Source organism: Bos indicus x Bos taurus, unplaced genomic scaffold (assembly GCF_003369695.1).
Source record: "Bos indicus x Bos taurus breed Angus x Brahman F1 hybrid unplaced genomic scaffold, Bos_hybrid_MaternalHap_v2.0 tig00011858_arrow_arrow_obj, whole genome shotgun sequence".
NCBI classification, from domain to species: Eukaryota; Metazoa; Chordata; class Mammalia; order Artiodactyla; family Bovidae; genus Bos; species Bos indicus x Bos taurus.
The window spans coordinates 32,199-53,341 of record NW_020867968.1 but is presented as its reverse complement, the minus strand read 5'-3'; the positions used below and the strand labels follow the sequence as shown (position 1 = coordinate 53,341).

The 21,143-nt window shown below is 39.9% G+C and overlaps 2 protein-coding genes and 1 pseudogene across 2 annotated transcripts; 1 reads left to right on the top strand and 2 right to left on the bottom strand.

The window, feature by feature from the left end:
* Positions 1–1,098: 1,098 nt before the first annotated feature.
* LOC113889361 (late histone H2B.L4-like) lies at positions 1,099–1,767 on the top strand. Its single transcript, XM_027536039.1, has one exon. The coding sequence runs from the start codon at positions 1,141–1,143 to the stop codon at positions 1,639–1,641; it is 501 nt and encodes a 166-aa protein (XP_027391840.1). The 5' UTR covers positions 1,099–1,140; the 3' UTR covers positions 1,642–1,767.
* A 4,027-nt stretch (positions 1,768–5,794) lies between these two features.
* On the bottom strand, positions 5,795–8,094 carry LOC113889363 (zinc finger protein OZF). The gene has a single exon (XM_027536040.1). The coding sequence runs from the start codon at positions 7,067–7,069 to the stop codon at positions 6,191–6,193; it is 879 nt and encodes a 292-aa protein (XP_027391841.1). The 5' UTR covers positions 7,070–8,094; the 3' UTR covers positions 5,795–6,190.
* Positions 8,095–20,311: 12,217 nt separating this feature from the next.
* On the bottom strand, positions 20,312–20,751 carry LOC113889362 (annotated as a pseudogene).
* Between the last annotated feature and the right edge of the window lie 392 nt (positions 20,752–21,143).

Below are 21,143 nucleotides of genomic sequence, written 5' to 3'. Positions count from 1 at the left end.
TCAGGACAAGAACCAGGCCAGAAGTTCTGTGCTGCAGCTCGTTATCAGGTATTAGATATCTCCTGATCCATGAACATGGTATATTTCTCCATCTATTTGAGTCCTCTTTGATTTCTTTCATCAGTGTGTGATAGTTTTCTATATATAGGTCTTTCACTTCCTTAGGTAGATTTATTTCTAAGTATTTTATTCTTTTCATTGCAATGGTTAATTGAATTGTTTCTCTAATTTCTCTTTGTTTTCTCATTGTTAGTGTATAGGAATGCAGGCCTATTTTGCAACCACTACTTATATAATCTAAGTAAAAAGGCAACTATTTGCTATTTTCTGATGACTCTTCTAAGATCTTAGAAGACATGACTCTTCTAAGATCTGTTGCTGTTTGCCTTTTGAAAATCAGCAGGTAAAATACATATTGACATTAAATATGACAATTTTGACTCTTACTCCTTAGTATGATAATAGTTCTACCAGGGCAGTTTTTTAAATATTTCTTTTCTATCTTTTGGTCAACATGAGTGATAAGTCAGACTTGTCTGAAGTAGAGAAGTCTGACAGGCCCAAACTGAAGAAAACTAATACCAAAAAAAAAAAGCCTTCTTCCCTCAAAGGTAAGTAAGTCATGGGGAGTTTCTATTTGAGACAAACAATGGTGAAAATTAATAGGTTTGGTGAATACATGCTTCTAGTAATTTTTCCCACAAAGTAAACAATAGGGTACCAATTATTTACTGTAACAATTATTTAATGTTCAATTAACTCTTTGTGACCACATGGACACCAGGCTCCGCCGTCCATGGGATTTTCTAGGCAAGAGTACTGGAGTGGGTTGCCCTTTCCTTCGCCATGGAATCTTCCCGACCCAGGGATCGAACCCAGGTCTCCCGCATTGTAGACAGACACTTGACCGTCAGAGCCACCAGGGGAGTTTGGCTGACTGGGGGTTAAACGTCGGGGAGGGGCGCATCAGGAGTTGGGAAGTGGGACGTCCAGTATCACGTGACATGGGCTGCCATAGTAACACGCCTCCCTGCCTTGCATCCAATCAGATATGGACAGTGTCTGTGACGTCAGGGAAAGCAGGGCCTATACATTCAGCCAACGGCCTTCAACCCCCTCGCTGTTCTTCTGCGCTGAGCTATGGAGAATGGCGGCTCTGTCGTGTCCCAACCATCCCCTGACGGCTATGAGGAAGACGTGATCACCAAAGAAACTGGCACCTCCGAAACTGAGCCCTCTGAAACGGAGATGGCGAAAGCGGAGACCTCCAAACCAGAGCCGTGTGATGCGGAACCAAAAAAGGCAAAGCAGAAGACAGCTAATGGCCGCCGTCGCCGTCGCCGGCACCGCCATAACGACAATTTCTCACGTTTTGCTACCTATTTCCCTAGGGTGCTGAGGCAAATACATAAAGGCATGAGTCTTTCCCGCGACTCCGTGAACATCCTGGATTCGTTTGTGAAAGATATGTTTGAGCGGATAGCCGAAGAGGCCGGGCGCCTGGCCCGCAACAACAAGCGCCGCACCATCACGCACGAAGACATCGAGGCAGCTGTGCGTCTTCTGTTGCCTGGGGACCTCTGCAAGTATGCCATAAACGTGGCCACCAAGTCGCTCATCGGATACCACACCTGCAGATGAACTGCCTCAGGACTGTCTGACCATCGCAAACCAGACTTAAGGGTTCTCCCCTTAGGCCCTACATTTAATCTTTAAAACATTTCTACCCCAAAGAAAACATTAAAAACCTCGTTAACTTTGCTTCAATATGTGTCGGTTGTGTCATTTGTTCCATGGAAAATCGTGTACTTTTCGCAACTCGTCACTTTCGTAAGTGGTTATTTCTGTTCATGGTTTCTCAGTAATTTTAGGGATCTTTATGGTCAAAATTCTTTCCCTACAAGTTTCGTTGGCCTTTTCCATTTGCATTCTCCCGTCTATATTTAGGTATCACCCAGAGATTTTTATATGGGGTATGCTATGCTATGCTATGCTATGCCAAGTCACTTCAGTCGTGTCCGACTCTGTGCGACCCCATAGACGGCAGCCCACCAGGCTCCCCCGTCCCTGGGATTCTCCAGGCAAGAACGCTGGAGTGGGTTGCCATTTTCTTCTCCAATACACGAAAGTGAGAAGTGAAAGTGAAGTCGCTCAGTCGTGTCCGACTCTTAGCGGTATGAGGTATAGCAACCGATAAAAAACAGTGTGGTCTTCCCGGGTGGCTCAGCAGTAAAGAATCCGCCTGCAATGCAAGAGTCGCAGGAGGGGCAGGTTCCATCCCTGGGTCATAAAGATCCCCGGGAGGAGGGCATGGCAACCCTCTCCAGTATTCTTTCCTGGCGAATCCCCATGGAGAGAGGAGCCTGGTGGGCTACAGTCCATAGGGTCTGCAAAGAGTCGAGCCCCACTGAAGCAAGGTAGCACGCAGGCACACAAAGAGCAGTGTGTGTGTGTATGTGTGCTCAGTCACTCAGTCACCTCCGACTCTTTCTGACCCCATGGACAGGAGCCCACCAGGCTCCTATCTCCTCGAAAATTTCCAAGCAAGAATACTGAACTGGGTTGTCATTTGCTACTCCAGGGGATCTTTCTGACCGAGGGATAGAAGCTGTGTCTCTTTCGTCTCCTGCATTGGCAGTCAGATTCTTTACCACTGCACCAGCAGTAGCAGATGTAAAAATCACATTTACCCATTCTATTCCTTCAATCCCAATTCACTTCCATGTGTAAAATAGGACTCAAACACAGTGTTAAATAAGAAAATTCTAAATTTCTGGAATCAAACACCATATCTTCTGAAATTACCTTATCCAGATTTCTCTGACCCTATTTTTTGTTTGCAACCTAGAACATTTTGCTTTAAAAAAAAAAAAAAAAAAACCCTGACTGAATTGCAAACTTGCAGGGATGATGGGATAGTCCAGTGACAGTGAACGTAGCCACAGTCTCCACAGTAGCAGCCAATGAGGGACTGGTAGCCCATGAGATAAAGCAATTGGCCAAACGTATGGTAGAGTGAGGAGGGCTGAACAAATAACAACCTTCCTGTGACACTCAGCCTAGAGATGGAGCGGGAGCGTGGGGTGATAGTTTCCCTGATGTTTTTCCATTCAAGCACCTGCTGTTAACCATGGCGATTTAAGTACAGGCATCCATTTCTTGGGGCTTCCCAGGTGGTGCTAGTGGTAAAGAACCTGCCTTCTTATGTGGGAAACGTAAGAGCCATGGATTCAACCCCTGGATTGGGAAGATGCCCCGGAGAAAGGCATGGCACCCCACTCCAGTATTCTTACTGGAAAGTCCCATGGACAGAGGAGCCTAGCGGGTTACAATCCATAGGGTCTCAAAGAGTCAGACACGACTGAAGCGGCTTAGCATGCGCACATCCATTTCTTGGGTCTTCCCAGGTGGTGCCGGTAGTAAAGAACCTGCCTGCAATGCGGGAGACACAGGAGACCCAGGTTCTGTCCCTAGATGGAGAAGGTTCCCTGGAGGAGGGCATGGAAACCCACTCCAGTATTCTTTCCTGGATAATTCCCAGGGACAGAGGAGCCTGGTGGGCCACAGTTCATAGGGTCACAAAGAGTGGGACACAACTGAAGAGACTTAGCGCACATGCATGCATCCATTTCTTGTTGTGGGACATGTCTCTAGCTCCTTGCATCAAAATAAGGAGGAGGACGATGTTCAGCAATAAGAGAAATAAGATGACTCCTTCTTCTACCTCACGTATTTGACTGCTATTGCTTATGATAGTATTTACTGAATGTAATGTCCATGTGTTTTCTTCTTGGTGCATTGACATTTTTATTTCTATAAGTTTATTGCTGAATTTCAAAGTAGTTGGTGATTTCCCTATTCCTTTTATTTTTGTTTATTTTGAGATACTTTTTATTTTTTAATTAATTAATTTTTATTGAAGGATTATTGCTTTACAGAATTTTGCTGTTTTGGTCAAACCTCAACATGAAACAGCCTAGGGTATACATATATCCCCTCCCTTTTGGAACTCCCTGCCATCTCCCTCCGCATCCCACCCCTCTAGATTGATACAGAGCCCCTGTTTGAGTTTCCTGAGCCATACAGCAAATTCCCATTGGCTATCTATTTTACATATGGTAATGTAAATTTCCATGTTACTCTTTCCATGCATCTCACCCTCTCCTCCCCTTCCCCCTATCCATAATTCTATTCTCCTATTTCTTTTTTAAAAGATTGATTTCAAGCTTACTACATCCTTGGAGAGAGAGAAAGCACTCTGTGATTTCAGTCCTTTTTAATTTACAATGGTTTTCATTAGAACTTAATATTTCATTATATTTTAAATTATTCATTTTGAACTTTAAGCAACAAGGATATGCTGTACAGCACAGAGTAATATACCAATTATCTATTAATAAGTGTAAACAGAGTATAATATATAAAACAACTTCCAATTTGCCTTGATTCATGGACCTAACATTCCAGGTTCCTATGCAATATTGCTCTTTACAGCATCGGACTTTCCTTCCAGCTCAGAAGGAAAAAGTGCCCCCACAAATGCATCCATAGTCTGCTGTGATCCACATAGTCAAAGACTTCGGCATAGTCAATAAATAAAGCAGAAGTAGATTTTTTTCTGGACCTCTCTTACTTTTTTTTTTTTTTTTTGGTCATTCCAAAGTCAGTTTATCTGAAAATGACAAATTATATGAAGTCTATGTTAATCTTTAACTAAATGTTCTTAAAACTTCCTAAGCTCAAATGATATGTCACAAAATAGTGTCAAAAACATGAAGATATAAATAAATTAAAACATTTGGATTATACTGTCAGTTTTAATTTTAATAAAATAGATAATTTCCTACTACATAGAGAGCAAGTCCATCCACTCATTGATAAAATTTTAGAAATATTTCCTATAAAAAGTTTAGTAGTTGATTGGGAATGAATCCGTTAGAACATGATGTCTATAGGTACAGTGTTCCCATCCTCACCCCCATTCTTACTAATTTTGAGAAAATTTAAAAATACAGAAAAGTACAAAAAATAAGACAAGATATCCATATACCACAATCCAGAATTAACCAGTATCTCAATATATTTTCTGCAGTCTTTTTTTTAAGAGAAATTGATGTTTATATATAAAACTGAAGTCTCCCTCTAACAGCCCCCTCCCCCACACGCATTCCCTTCCCTTCTCCACTCTTCACAGGCAACCACTATCAAGAGTTTGATCTGTATACTTCCAACCCATTTCAAAAACACTTAAAAAACATACATACATATATGTATCCATTACCAATATATAGCACTGAAATTCTGTGAGGAAGTTTTAATTCAAATTTACAAAAATGTCATCCTATTATGTCATTCTGCAACTTTCTTTCCCCCTCAACATGACTTTTGAGATCTTTCTAATACATATAGATCTCATTTATTACACTTGACAGATATACAGTATTCCATCGTTAAGTATTTTCCATTTTGTTCCTGATGGGAATTTGTTCCCAATTAATGAGTACTACAAATCATGCCACAGTAAATAGTCTGGTACATACTTTCCTGAGCATACAAACTCAGAGTAGAATTGCTAGATATTTTTCAATTTGCCATAAGGAATGTTTCCCATTCCCAAGGTCATAACCATTTTACTATATAGCTTTCTCATACTTCTGCTTTTAACTCAATCCCTTTATCTTTGTGTATAGTTCATGTTCTATCCCCCCACCCCCCCCCAACCTTGGAGAACAAATTACCTCCAAAGCACTTTTTAAAATAGTCCCATTAGCTTCTCAGCTCCTGATGCCTTTTCTATATTATAAATTCTAATAAATGCATAGGTTTTTGCAGAATCTCTTCTGTTCTGCTAAATCAATACCATAGAAGTCTCTTTCTAATGCTTATAGCTTTGTTTTTATTACACTGGTGAAGATCTCCAGATTCATGCAGATGGCAATCATAAAAATGTTTTCCACTCCCAATTTTAGTGGAAATGCATCTTAAGTTTTCAGTATTACCTTTGCAGTATGGTTTTTATTGGATACAGGACTTCAATCATACAAATGTCTTTCTCTTCAAGATGAATTCTCTGGTGTCCTTTAAGTTTTTAGCTTTTGCTTCCCTCATTTGTGATGCCTTCCTTCATTATTTCTGATGTGTTGTAAGGTGTAAATTCTTGATGAACACCTTTCATGATATCCACAGGGTTTTAATGGGTATGAATTTTCTGGTGTCTAATGTGGTGTGACTTCTGGCTGAAAGCTTTCCCACATTCACTACACTGATAAGGCTTCTTACCTGTGTGTATTCTCAAATGTAGAGCAAGGGTTGAGAACTGTGAGAAAGCTTTCCCACACTCATTACAACCATAGGGTTTCTCACCTGTGTGGCTTCTCACATGTACAGTAAGAGATGAACTTTGAGAGAAGGCTTTTCCACATACATTGCATTCATACGGCTTATCACCTGAATGAATTCTCACATGTACAATAAGTGATGTTCGCTGAGAGAAGGCTTTTCCACATTCATTACATTCATAAGGTTTCTCTCCAGTGTGAATATTTTGATGTTTTATGAGGTACTTCTTCTGACCAAAAGCTGTTCCACATTCATTACACTTGAAGGGTTTCTCTCCGATATGAATTTTCTCATGCTCAGTAAGGTTTGACTTGCCACTGAAGGTTTTCCCACACTCCTTACATATAAAGGGCTTCTCTCCTGTGTGAGTTCTCTGGTGTCTGATGAGGTTTGACTTCTGAATGAAAGCTTTCCCACAGTCCTTACACTCAAAAGGTTTTTCTCCAGTGTGAATTTTCTGATGGGTAAGAAGATTTTCCTTCTGGCTGAAGGATTTTCCACATTCGTTACATTCAAAAAGCTTCTCTCCAGTATGGGTGTTCTGATGTTTAATGACATACTGCTTTTGGCTGAATGCTTTTCCACATTCATTACATTCAAAAGGTTTCTCTCTATTATGAAAATGCTCATGCTCAGTAAGAGTTGATTTGTGGCTGAAGATTTTCCCACATACCTTACAGGCAAAGGGGTTTTCCCCACTACAAATTCTCTGCTGACTGAGGTGTGACATCTGAATGGAAGCTTTCCCACATTCACAAGGTTTCTTTCTTGTATGAATTTTTTGATAAATGAAAATTTACTTTTAGCTGAAGGTATTTCCACATTTCTTACATGTGCTGGGCTTCTCTGTGTATGGCCTTTCGAATACAGAGTAAGAGATAAGGTTCAAGAGAAAACTTTATCATAATCAGTACATTCAGAGCTCTCTAACTCTAAATTTTCTAAAATATTCAGTGAAGATTTATAACCTTCACTGACTTCTCTCCAGTATGAATTTTCTTCTGCTCAATGAGATGTTATCTAGGTAAAGGCTTTTCAATATTCTTTAGAAGCACAGGATTTCTCTCCAGCCTGACTTCAACATTGAATGAGGTGCAACATACAAATGAAAGTTTTCCCACATTCAGTAAATTCATAGGTTTTCTCTCCAGTATGAATGCTCTGGTATCATGTGGGATTCAAATTTTTAATGAAGGCATTTCCACACTGATTTTATACCCTTTTACAAAAAGGGTTATTATTACTACAAGGAGTAAGCTGTGGCAGATTTCCACACTATCTAAATTGATGATTCTTTCCTACACAACTAACTCTAAATTGTGTTTCAAACTCTAGGTTGAAAAAGTTGTTCCCTTAAAAGATAGTCTGATATCAGAGGAAGCACTTTTCCAATTTTCTTAGTCACTGCTTTTTTTCTGTCTGTACTTTATTGAAGCTGGATGCAACTTGTCTCCCAAGTCTTGTTGTCAGTCTATCCGTTCATCATCTTCTCAAGCTTCTTCTGAACAAACTTCCTTTCCACTTCTTTCTCCACCATCCAGAGTTCGTCTTCGTGCTTCAACAGAGGATCACATCCAGCCTGATCAGTTCACAACCTGCTACTGGGGAAATGACACAGCACTAGAATGTTAATGCTGGAGCCAAAGTTCTCTCCTAGAACTCGGCTGAGCCCTGGGGCCTCCCGGCCTTCTGAAGGATGAGGACGGTGCACAAGGAAATGACCCTCCTATTTTCGCGCCACGTGGACCCAGGGGCCGGACTCTCTCTTACTTTTTTGATGATCCAACAGATGTTGGCAATATGATCTCTTGTTCCTCTGCCTTTTCTAAATCTACCTTGGTAACGCATTCCTGACTCATAGGAAGAAAAACTGATGTTTTGAAGCAGCAACTATTAGCAACATAGACATTAAGGCGTTTTCTGAAGTCACTCTTTTCAAATGGTTCACATTTGTTTCTCAGAGAAGGCACCTGGATCTGCACAGAGTTTCCACTTCTGAATTTTTTTTCCCAGTGGATATTCCAATTTCTAATTGCTGAAACAGTAAGGTATGCACTGGATTTCATGGTTGATTTTAATGTAGCTTGCATAATAAGCTCCTTTTCCTCTTCAAAATCCTTAATTTTCAACATTACAAAATAATAATAAGAAATGAACTCCTTGAGGGGGCTTATTGCCTAAATTCTTTTTCTATTGATCTCAAAGAGAGGTCTGGAGGTGATACTGGCCCCATTCATGTTTGCAATAGTCCATTAACTCTCTCTGGAATCAGATCTTGCCCCCATTTTACTCTTCAGGAGGTGGTGCTCTGTCTGAGGTATAATAATTTGTTTTTGATCTCTGTGAAGAATGCTGCTGCTGCTGCTAAGTCGCTTCCGTCATGTCCAACTCTGTGTGACCCCATACACGGCAGCCCACCAGGCTCCCGCGTCCCTGGGATTCTCCAGGCAAGAACACTGGCTGCGAAGAATGAGCACTGAAATTTTTGAATTTTGTAGTTTATATCACTTTTATCTCATTGTTTGCATAACAGAGATATCCTCCACACATGTCATCATCCTAGTCAAAAGGGTTACTTACAGCTTATTTTAAATATTCAAATGAAATATTTCACAATAGGATGTAATAATGAGCTTCAAAGAAAATCATAATAAATTGTAAAGGATTGAAATTCCACAGATTGTTCTCTCTCAACGGATGGCATAAGCTAGAAACTTGTTTATCAAGGAAACTAATAGAAAATCAGCAACACCATTAAAATTCATCACTCCATATATAGGAAATTTACACAAATGAAATTAAAATAAAAATCTTCCTGGACCACAAAGAAAAGGGAATGGACAAGAAAAGCCGTGAACTTCGCCATGAAGCTGGCCATTCAAACATTTTGAGGTAAAAGGAGATACTGTAGGTTTTATTGCTGATAATTCTCCTCTACATTGCTGTAAGGGCCTGAAGACATGACCCGCTCTGCATTCATGTCCTTAAATCTCCATAGCTAAATATAAATAAAGAACCAAAAAGAACTGGCCAAGTACCACAGTTCCTTCCCCCTAATCTCCAGCCTGATTTTCATAGAAAGGCTATTATCTCTTGAGCTCTGGTCACTCAACCACACTTTGAGTCAACAGCTGTGACTCACAGGCTGCCAGTCCCCGACTGGCTGTACCAGTGGAGATAGATGTTTGAAATGCCTTCCATGGACACTCCCTAATGGACACAAAATTGCAGGTCATGAAAGTTATTGTTTTAAAGATCAAAAGATTCTCTGTTAGAAGATAAGTAACTAGATACATCTGTATGAATTTTTTTCTTTTTAATTTATTATTTTATTGAAGGATAATTGCTTTCCAGAATTTTGTTGCTGTCTGTCAAACCCCAACATGAATCAGCCATGGGTTTACATATATCCTCTCCCTTTTGAACCCCGGTCCCACCTCCTTCCCCATCCCACCCCTCTAGGTTGATTGTTTGAGTTTCCTGAGCCATACAGTAAATTCCCATTGCCTATGATAGTGGAAACAGTGGCTGACTTTATTTTTCTGCACTCCAAAATCACTGCAGATGGTGACTGCGGCCGTGAAATTAAAAGACACTTGCTCCTTGGGAGGAAATTTATGACCAACCTAGACAGCATATTAAAAAGCAGAGACATTACTTTGCCAACAAACGTCCGTCTAGTCAAGGCTATGGTTTTTCCAGTGGTCATGAATGGATGTGAGAGTTGGACTGTGAAGAAAGCTGAGCACCGAAGAATTGATGCTTTTGAACTGTGGTGTTGGAGAAGACTCTTGAGAGTCCCTTGGACTCCAAGGAGATCCAACCAGTCCATTCTAAAGGACATCAGTCCTGGGTGTTCTTTGGAAGGAATGATGCTAAAGCTGAAACTCCAGTACTTTGGCCACCACATGCAAAGAGTTGACTCATTGGAAAAGACTCTGATGCTGGGAGGGATTGGGGGCAGGAGGAGAAGGGGATGACAGAGGATGAGATGGCTGGATGGCATCACCGACTCGATGGATGTGAGTTTGAATGAACTTCAGGAGTTGGTGATGGACGGGGAGGCCTGGCGTGCAGTGATTTATGGGGTTGCAAAGAGTCAGACACGACTGAGCAACTGAACTGAACTGATTCTGACCGGTAGGAGGTGATATCTCACTTTGGTTTGCATTTCTCCGATAGTGATGTTGAGTGTCTTTTCATGTGTTTGTTAGCCATCTGTATGTCTTCTTTGGAAAAATGTCTGTTTAGGTCTTTCCCCCACTTTTTGATTGCGTTATTTGTTTTCTGGCAATTAGTTGTATGATCTGCTTGTATATTTTGGAAATTAATCCTTTGTCAGTTGTTTCATTTGCTATTATTTTCTCCCATTCCATGGGTTGTCTTTTCACCTTGCTTAGAGTTTCCTTTGATTTGCAAAAGCTTTTAAGTTTGACCAGGTCCCATTTGTTTACTTATTCTTATTTCCATTACTCTAGGAGGTGGGTCATAGAGGATCTTGCTTTGCTTTATGTCATTGAGTCTCCTACCTATGTTTTCCTCTAAGATTTTTATAGTTTCCGGTCTTATATTTAGGTCTTTAAATCCATTTTGAGTTGATCTTTGCGTATGTGTGTATGTGTCTATTTCCCTTTTGATTTCTTCAGTAACCTGTTGGTTATTTAGAAACACATTTTTAAATCTCCATGTGTTGGTGTTTCTTACAGTTTTTTTCTTGTAATTGATGTCTAGTCCTATAGCGTTGTGGTCAGAGAAGATGCTTGATAAGATTTCAATCTTCTTAAATTTACTGAAGTTTGATTTGTGATCCAAGATGTGGTCTACCCTGGAGAATGGTCCATGTGCACTTGAAAAGAATGCTGTATTCTTCTGCATTTGGATGGAATATCCTGAAGATATCAATGTGATCCATCTCCTCTAATGTATCATTTAAGACTTGTGTTTCCTTATTAATTTTCTCCTTTGATGATCTGTCCATTGGTGTGAGTGGGGTGTTAAAGTCTCCTACCACTACTGTGTTACTGTCAATTTCTCCTCTTATGTTTGTTAATGTTTGTCTTATGTATTGAGGTACTCCTATGTAGGGTGCATAGATATTTACAATTGTTATGTCTTCCTCTTGAATTGATCCCATGATCATTATGCAGTGCCCTTCCTTATCTCTTGTAATCTTCTTTAAGATCTATTTTGTCTGATATGAGGATTGCTACTCCAGCTTTCTTTTGTTTCCCATTTGCATAGAATATATTTTTCCATCCTCTCACTTTCAGTCCATATGTGTCTTGAGGTCTGAAGTGGGTTTCTCATAGACAGCATATATATGGGTCTTGTTTTTGTATCCATTCAACCAGTCTGTGTCTTTTGGTTGGAGCATTTAATCCATTTATATTTAAAGTAATTATTGATATATATGTTCCTATTGCCATTTTCTTAATTCTTTGGGGTTGATTTTGTAGATCTTTTTTCTTCTCTTGTATTTCTTGACTATATCAGTCCCTTTAACATTTGTTGTAAAGCTGGTTTGGTGGTACTGAATTCTCTTAACTCTTGCTTGTCTGAAAAGCTTTTTATTTTTCCATCAATTTTGAATGAGATCCTTGCTGGGTACAGTAATCTTGGCTGTAGATTTGTACCATTCAACACTTTAAATATATCCTGCCATTCCCTTCTGGCCTGCGGAGTTCTGCTAAAGGATCAGCTATTAAGCTTATGGAGCTGACACCTATCCTACTCAAACTCTTCCAGAAAATTGCAGAGGAAGGTAAACTTCTAAACTCATTCTATGAGGCCACAGTCACCTTAATACCAAAACCATACAAAGATGCCACAAAAAAAGAAAACTACAGGCCAATATCACTGATGAACATAGATGCAAAAATCCTTAACAAAATTCTGGCAAACAGAATCCAACAACATATTAAAAAGACCAAGTGGGCTTTACCCCAGGGATGCAAGGATTTTTTAATATCCACAAATCAATCAACGTGATTCAGCACATTAACAAATTGAAAGATAAAAACCACATGATTATCTCAATAGATGCAGAGAAAGCCTTTGACAAAATTCAACATCCATTTATGATAAAAACCCTCCAGAAAGCAGGCACAGAAGGAACATATCTCAACATAATAAAAGCCAGCTATGATAAACCCACAGCAAACATTATGGTGAAAAATAGAAAGCATTTCCCCTAAAGTCAGGAACAAGACAATGGTGCCCACTCTCACCACTACTGTTCAGCATAGTTTTGGAAGTTTTAGCCACAGCGATCAGAGAAGAGAAAGAAAGAAAAGGTATCCAGATTGGAAAAGAAGAAGTAAAACTCTCACTGTTTGCTACATAGAAAACCCTAAAGACACCACCAGAAAATTACTAGAGCTAATCAATGAATAGAGTAACGTTGCAGGATATAAAATCAACACACAGAAATCCCTTGCATTCCTATACACTAACAATGAGAAAACAGAAGGAGAAATTAAGGAAACAATTCCATTCACCATTGCAATGAAAAGAATAAAATACTTAGGAATAAATCTACCTAAGAAACAAAAGACCTATATATAGAAAACTATAAAACACTGATGAAAGAAATCAAAGATGAAACAAATAGATGAAGAAACATACCATGTTCATGGATCAGAAGAATCAATACGGTGAAATTGAGTATACTTCCCCAAGCAATCTATAGATTCACTGCTGCTACTGCTAAGTTGCTTCAGTCGGGTACGACTCTGTGCAACCCCATAGACGGCAGCCCACGAGGCACCCTGTCCCTGGGATTCTCCAGGCAAGAACACTGGAGTGGGGTGCCATTGCCTTCTCCAGTGCATGAAAGTGAAAAGTGAAAGTGAAGTGGCTCAGTTGTGTCTGACTCTTCACGACCCCATGGACTGCAGCCTTCCAGGCTCCTCCACTCATGGGATTTTCCAGGCAAGAGTACTGGAGTCGGGTGCCATTGCCTTCTCTGCAATCCCTCTCAAGTGACCAACAGTATTTTTCAGACTATTAGAACAAATAATTTCCCAATTTGTATGGAAATACAAAAAACCTCGAATAACCAAAGCAGTCTTGAGAAAGAAGAATGGAACTGGAGGAATCAACCTGCCTCACTTCAGGAAACACTACAAAGCTACAGTCATCAAGACAGTATGGTACTTGCACAAAGACAGAAATATAGATCAGTGGAACAAACTAGAAAGCCCAGAGATAAATCCACGCACCTACCTCTTTGAGAGGAAGCAAGAAAATACAATGGAAAAAAGACAATCTCTGTAACAAGTGATACTGGGAATACTAGTGAACCACTTGTGAAAGAATGAAACTACAACACTTCCTATCACCATACACAGAAATAAACTCAAAATGGATTAAAGATCTAAATGTAAGACCAGAAACTATAAAACTCCTAGAGGAAAACATAGGCAAAACACTCTCCGACATAAATCACAGCAGGATCCTCTATGACCCACCTCCCAGAGTAATGGAAATAAAAGGAGAAATAAACAAATGGGACCTAATTAAACTTAAAACCTTTTGCACAACGAAGGAAACTATAAGCAGGGTGAAAAGACAGCCTTCAGAATGGGAGGAAAAAATAGCAAATGAAGCAACTGACAAAGAATTAATCTCAAAAGTATGGAAGCAGCTCCTGCAGCTCAATTCCAGAAAAATAAATGATCCAATAAAAAACTGGGCCAAAGAACTAAACAGAAATATCTCCAAAGAAGACATACAGATGGCTAACAAACACATGAAAAGATGCTCAACATCACTCATTGTCAGAGAAATGCAAATCAAAACCAAAATGAGGTACCATTTCACACCGGTCAGAATGGCTGCTATCAAAATACCTACAAAGAATAAATGCTAGAGAGGGTGTGGAGAAAAGGGAACCCTCTTACACGGTTGGTGGGAACGCAAACGAGTACAGCCACTATGGAGAACAGTGTGGAGATTCTTTAAAAAACTGGAAATAGGACTGCCATATGACTCAGCAATCCCACCGCTGGGCATACACACCGAGGAAACCAGAAAGAGACACGTGTACCCAAATGTTCATCGCAGCACTGTTTACAATACCCAGGACATGGAAACAACCTAGATGTCCATCGGCAGATGAATGGATAAGAAAGCTGTGGTACATATACCCAATGGAATATTAATCAACCATTAAAAAGAATGCATTTTGAATCAGTTCTAATGAGGTGGATGAAACTGGAGCCGATTATACAGAGTGAAGTAAGTCAGGATGAAAAACACCAATACAGTATACTAACACATATGTATGGAATTTAGAAAGATGGTAATGATAACCCATATGCGAGACAGCAAAAGAGACACAGATGTATAGAACAGTCTTTTGGACTCTGTGGGAGAAGGCAAGGGTGGGATGATCTGAGAGACTAGCATTGAAACATGTATATTATCATATGTGAAACAGATCGCCAGTCCAGGTTCGATGCATGAGACAGGGTGCTCAGGGCTGGTGCACTGGGATGACCCAGAGCAGGGGATAGGGAGGGAGGTGGGAGGGGGGTTCAGGATGGGGAACACATGTACACCCATGGCTGATTCATGTCAGTGTATGGCAAAAACCACTACAATATTGTAAAGTAATTAGCCTCCAGTTAAAATAAATACATTTTAAAAAAGTAAAATAAATATATTAATTAAAAAAAATAAACCAGAATGAATTTATAAGGACTGAAATGAAATAGTAACTTCTCTCTTCAGATAGAGGGGAAAATCAGAAACTTTTATAAACTGAATAAAATTATTCACTATTGAAATAGTTGAGAAAATTACATGAGAGGAGTGACTTTATTTTTTCCCTTAAGTGCTCACCAATGTTCTCTTTATTTTTATTATTATTGTTATATGAGTATGTACACACCATTCCTGATTATCAAGCAGCCATTTTAGAATGCAGAGAAGTGTCTTATACAGTATTAATTTTGAAGCAATGTTATATAAAGTGCACAAGGGACTATGCAAAACAGAGGGAGCTCCAAAAAAATCCTGACACTTACTAGACACAGCAACAGAAGCATTCACCTTGCACATAGATACATAAGAAATCATAAATAATCGCTCCCTTAATGCACTAAGTTCTGACGTAACTTATAATGCATCCATCGATAAATGACATGTGATTATCAAAAATTCAATATTTGCCAAATTGCACAGGGATTTGGATACCCTCATTCATCAAAAATTTCTGTATAAGTAAGACTTTCCCTCAATATTCTACGTGTATATGTTTGAAGAATTAAAAAATTGTAACTATACCACCTAGTAAATATCATACCAGCATTTATCTGTGAAAAAAAATTGGTTTCAATACAATGGAAAATTCAACAGCTATGCCCACCTAAACTCAAAAGTCTTGTCTTCTCTGGGTTGAATTCCTTTCCCTAATACATCTGTGCTGATGTACTAAACCCTAGTAACTGACACGTAATACGTGTTTACAGAGACAGGATTTATCCTGGAGGAATCAAGTTCAACTGGGTTCATTATGATGCCCTCTAATCCAAAATGACCTGTATCCACATAAAAATGGGAAATATGGACACAGAAACCTTCATATAGGGAGGAAACTGTGAGCAGATATGGAAGGGTCACTGCCATCTCCACAAGCCAAGGAGAGAGGACTGGAACAGAGGCTTCCTTCACATCACTCTGAAGGAACCAAACCAGCTGACACCTTCAGTGGGATTTCTGGCCTCCAAAAGTGTGAGACATTAAGTACGTACTGTTCAGTATGCTGATTTCTGGCATTTCATACATCAGTTTCAGATAACTAATATGATATTTTAAAATCACCATGATTAGAAACACACAACGAAGCAAGCAAAGAAGGAAAGGGCCAGAAGATAATCTCTCTTGATACCCTCTATGTTACCAAGAAAATAATCACACCTGATACCCTCTGTCTCACCTCTATGTTGCCGTTGTCGTTCAGTCTCTCAGTCATGTCCGACTCTTTGTGACTCCATGAACTGCAGCATACCAGGCTTCGCTGTCCTTCACTATCTCCCGGAGTTTGCTCAAAATCATGTCTGTTAGATCGGTGATGCCATCCAACCACCTCATCCTTTTTTGCTCCCTTCTCCTCCTGCACTCAATCTTTCCCAGCATCAGGGTCTTTTCCAATGACTCAGCTCTTCTCATCGGGTAGCCAAAGTATTGGAGCTTCAGCTTCAGCATCCATCCTTCCAATGAATATTCAGGGTGGATTTCCTTAAACATTGACTGGTTTGATCTCTTTGCTGTCCAAGTGAGTTGCAAGAATCTTTTCCAAGACCACAGTTCAAAAGCATCAATTCTTCGGCACTCAGCGTTCTTTATGGTCCAACTGTCACATCCATACAGGACTACTGGAAAAAACAATAGCTTTGTCTGGATGGACCTTTGTTGTCAAAGTGATGCCTCTGCTTTTTACTACACTGTCTAGCTTTGTCATAGCTTTTCTTCCAGGGAGCATGCAACTTTAAATTTCATGCCTGCAGTCACCATCCACAGTGGTTTTGGAGCCCAAGAAAATAAAGTCTGTCACTGTTTCCACTTTTTCCCCATCTATTTGCCATGAAGTGTTGGGACCAGATGCCATGATCTTCATTTTTAATGTTAAGTTTTAAGGTTGCTTTTTCACTCTCCTCTTTCAACTTCATCAAGAGGCTCTTTAATTCCTCCTCACTTGCTGCCATTAGGGTGGTGTCATCTGCATAGGTCAGGTTGTTTATATTTCCTCAGAAATCTTGATTCCAGCTTGTGCTTCATCCACTCCAACATTTCACATGATGTTCTCTGCATAGAATTTAAATAAGCAGGGTGACAATACACTGACTTGACGTACTCATTTCCCAATTTGGAATCACTCCATTGTTCCATATCTGGTTCTGACTCTTGCCTCTTGACCTGCATAAGGCTCCTTAGGTGACAGGTAATGTGGGATGATGTTTCCATCACTTTAAGTATTTTCCACAGTTTGTTATGCTCCACACAAAGACTTTATTGTATTCAGTGAGGCAGAAGTCAGTGATCTAAAGCAAATCAAAATATTACAAAGGATTGAAATCCCACAGAATGTTCTCTCTCTGCAGATGTACTAAATTAGAAATCAGTTTAAAACAAAAAGTAATAGGAAATCCATTTCTTTAACATCCATCAATACACCATAGAAAAAGGACTTAAGTAAAAATCAAATACAATTTTTCAAGGGCCAAGAAAAAACCACAATAGAAAATATATGACCCTTAACATGAACTTCACATTCAAACGTCTTGAGGTAAAAGGAGATATCTTCGAGTTTATATTAGTAATAATCATTTTCTAAATTGATGCAAGAGGCTGAAGATATGACCTGATCTGAGTTCCTATTTTACCCCCATGATTAAAAAGAAATATGGAACCAAAAAAGAACTGGCAAACTATCACAGTTCCTTCTCCCTTAATCTTCAGGCTGAATTTCATAGCAAAAACTATATCTGTTCAGCCCTGGTCCCTCAAACACACTTTCAGTCAACGGCTGTGGCTCACAGCTTGCCAGCTGACCATTGCAAGTTGTACCAGTGGAGATAGAAGATTGAGCTGCTCTCGCTGGACAGTCTCTAATGGATGTAAAATTGCAGGCCATGGAAGCTTGTGTTTTAAAGAGCAACTGACTCTCTGCTAGAAAAACATTGATTCGAAACATCTGTATGAATGTTTAATAGAAGTTCAGAAACCAGGGAACTAGAAAAGTTAAATCTTTGTGAAAAGTTCGTTTTGCCATTCCTGTACTATATATCAATCCCCGTTTATAAAATTACTTGCATGCTTAATCTGGCATATGTGTGATAAGTATAATAGAGGTAGTGGATGGGTGTATCTGTTTCTTCACTTTATCTATTGCATATCACACATAAAATACTTCTGAAGAATTCCATAATACAGTTATGGGAGAATGAGAACAAAATGGGAAATGAAATTACTAGAACAATAATTTAGACATTATAGAACTCTATCATGTCTGACTGATCTAATGAAGCACTAAATCTGGGCTCAAGAAAAGGCTAGAATTCTCCATTTTCTCTAGTTTTCTCTCCTCGTTTGGCTGATACTGACATCATTCACAGGTTTCTACATCCAAATCCAGGAGTACTGAGAATTTTTTTTAATTTTGAAAATTTTTATTTAAGTTTAGCTGAGTTACAATATTATATTAGTTCAGGTTTACAACACAGTGTTCAATAATTTTATATATTAAACTGTTCAAAGTTGCTGAAAAAAAGAATTGCTATAGTTCCCTTTGCTCTACAGTATATTCTGACTAAGAATTGAAGAAAGTATAGTTTAAAATGTGATGAAATAGGATTGGGAACACGTGTATACCCGTGGAAGATTCATGTTGATGTATGGCAAAACCAATGCAATATTGTAAAGTAATTAGCCTCTAATTAAAATAAATAAATTTAAATTAAAAAAATATGATGAAATATATTGATATATATTGAAAAAAATATGATGAATTCTAATGAAAATCATAGAAAATTACAAAAGACTGAAATCATGTAGTGCATTCTCTCTTCAATGTTGTAGTAAGCTAGAAATTAATGGGAAAAAAAGGCATCGTAAAATCACCAACTACACTGAAAGTCACCTACATACCTACAGAAAAACAAAAGAACAGGTCAATGCACCAAGAAACACAATGGACATTAAATTTAATAAATATTATTATAAGCATTAACACTCAAATTGCTAGAGTTAGAAGAAGGAGTCCTCTGAATTCTGAGTTGCTGAACATCCTTCTCTTACTTTGATGCAAGGAACTAGAGACATGTCCCACTACCAGATCTGGATGCCTGTACTTAAATCACCATGGTTAAAAGCAACCACTTGAACAGAAAATCAACAAGAAAACCATCACAACTCCTTCCTAATCAATCTCCAAGGTGAAAATCACAGGAAAGCTGTTATTGGCTCATCGCTGGTCCCCCACCACACTTTGGTCCTATCATTTGGCTTACTGAGTTACCAGTCCCATTGGCTGTTACTATGGAGACTGTGGCTACAGCTTCTGTCCTTCAATGATCTCATCATTTGGGCAAAACTGCACTTAAGCCAAGACTTTTGCATAAACCCCAAAAAGTTACAGGCTGTAAAAAAAAAAAAAAAGGAAAAGAAAAGAAAAAAAAGAGGAGATAAATATGAACTAGGTAGAACACTAATTTCAGAAGGTATATTGCTTGATTCCAGAACATTAGATTTTCAAATTTTACACTGCAGTGGGGTCCTATTTTATGTTTTTAAGTGAATCCAGATTTCAGATATGTTGAAAGAGTAGGAATGGGTAATTATGATTTTTATATCTGCTGTGTAAATGGATGGTAAGTCATGTCTGACTCTTTGTGACCCTATGGACCACAGCCCACCAGGTTCCTCTGTCCATGTGATTCTCCAGGCAATACTGGAGTGTGTTGCCATGCCCTTCTCCAGGGGATCTTCCAGACCCAGGGATCAAACCTACCTCTCCTACATCTACCTGCACTGGCAGCGAGGTTCTTTACCACTAGCGCCACCTGGGAAGGCATTTATGTCTGCTACTGCATTTTATGGATTCCTATATCGAACATAAAAATATCTGAAAGGTCAATGAAACTTTCATGGAAAAAATTTTGACCATAAAGATCCCTAAAGTGGCTGACAGAGAAACCACAGATAGAAATGGCCTTTTAGGAAAGTGAGGAGATGCAATATGATTAAGAAAAGTTCATGATTTTCCACAGAACGATTGACACTACAGACACATAATGATGAGGTTTATAATGCTTTCCTCAGGGTAGAAATGTTTTAACCATGGACAGTAGGGCACAGGGCGAGAACCCAGAGTGCATGTGACTGTTCAGTGCTACAGGTCTTTTCCTGCCGAGTGAGTGGCTCTGAAAAGAGCCTTTGGTTTGCAAAGTTCCGGTGGTCAGGTGTCAGCCTATCTGCTGGAGGTATATTTGATGACCACGTTGGTGGCCTCTGACACGGCATGCTTGCCCATCTCCCCAGGCAGCAGCAAGTGCACAGAGGTCTGGATCTCTCTGGAGTGATGGTGTGGCGCTTGTTGTTGCGGGCCAGGTGCCCAGCCTCTTCGGCAATGTGCTCGAACATATCCATCACGAAGGAATTCATGAGGTTCACGGCCTCCTGTGAGAGACTCAAGCCCATGTGGACTTGCTTCAGCACCCTGGGGAAATAGGTGGCGAAGCTCTCAATGTTCGGGCAGCGACTGTGATGGCTGCTGCGGCTGCAGCTGCAGCGGCCCTTTGGTGTCTTCTTTGCCTTCCTTGGCTCCGTTTCGAAGGGCTCAGCTTCGCAGACCTCAGTTCCTTCATTGCCCAGGTCTTCCTCAGACAGCTTAGACGATGGCTCATGCATTTCAGACTCACTTTCCCCACAGCTCAGAGGAAAGTACAGGGTGGCTTCTGAGGGCTGGTGCCTGGCTTTATAAGCCCAGCCTGCCCTGATGTCACGGCAAGGTCCATATATGATTGGATAAAATGCAAGTCATGGAGGCCAGTCGCTCTGACACCCCATGTCATGTGTCACTGAATGCCCCTCCCCCGTTGGCCCCCTGTGGATCAATCACAGCAGGAATCTTTAAACTTTCTGTGACCTCCGCCAGAAACTCTGAACTATGTGGCATGTAGGAAAGGGCTTCCCAGGTGGCGCTAGTGTTAAAGATCTTGCCTGCCAGTGCAGGATATGTAAGAGACGTGAGTTCGATCCCTGGGTCGGGAAGATCACCTGGAGGACGGCACGGCAACCCA

What these genes read in the sequence shown, in the direction of transcription:
- LOC113889361 (XM_027536039.1), top strand. Translation starts at nt 1,141, where the DNA reads ATGGAGAATGGCGGCTCTGTCGTGTCCCAACCATCCCCTGACGGCTAT.
- LOC113889363 (XM_027536040.1), bottom strand. Translation starts at nt 7,069, where the DNA reads ATGTCACACCTCAGTCAGCAGAGAATTTGTAGTGGGGAAAACCCCTTT.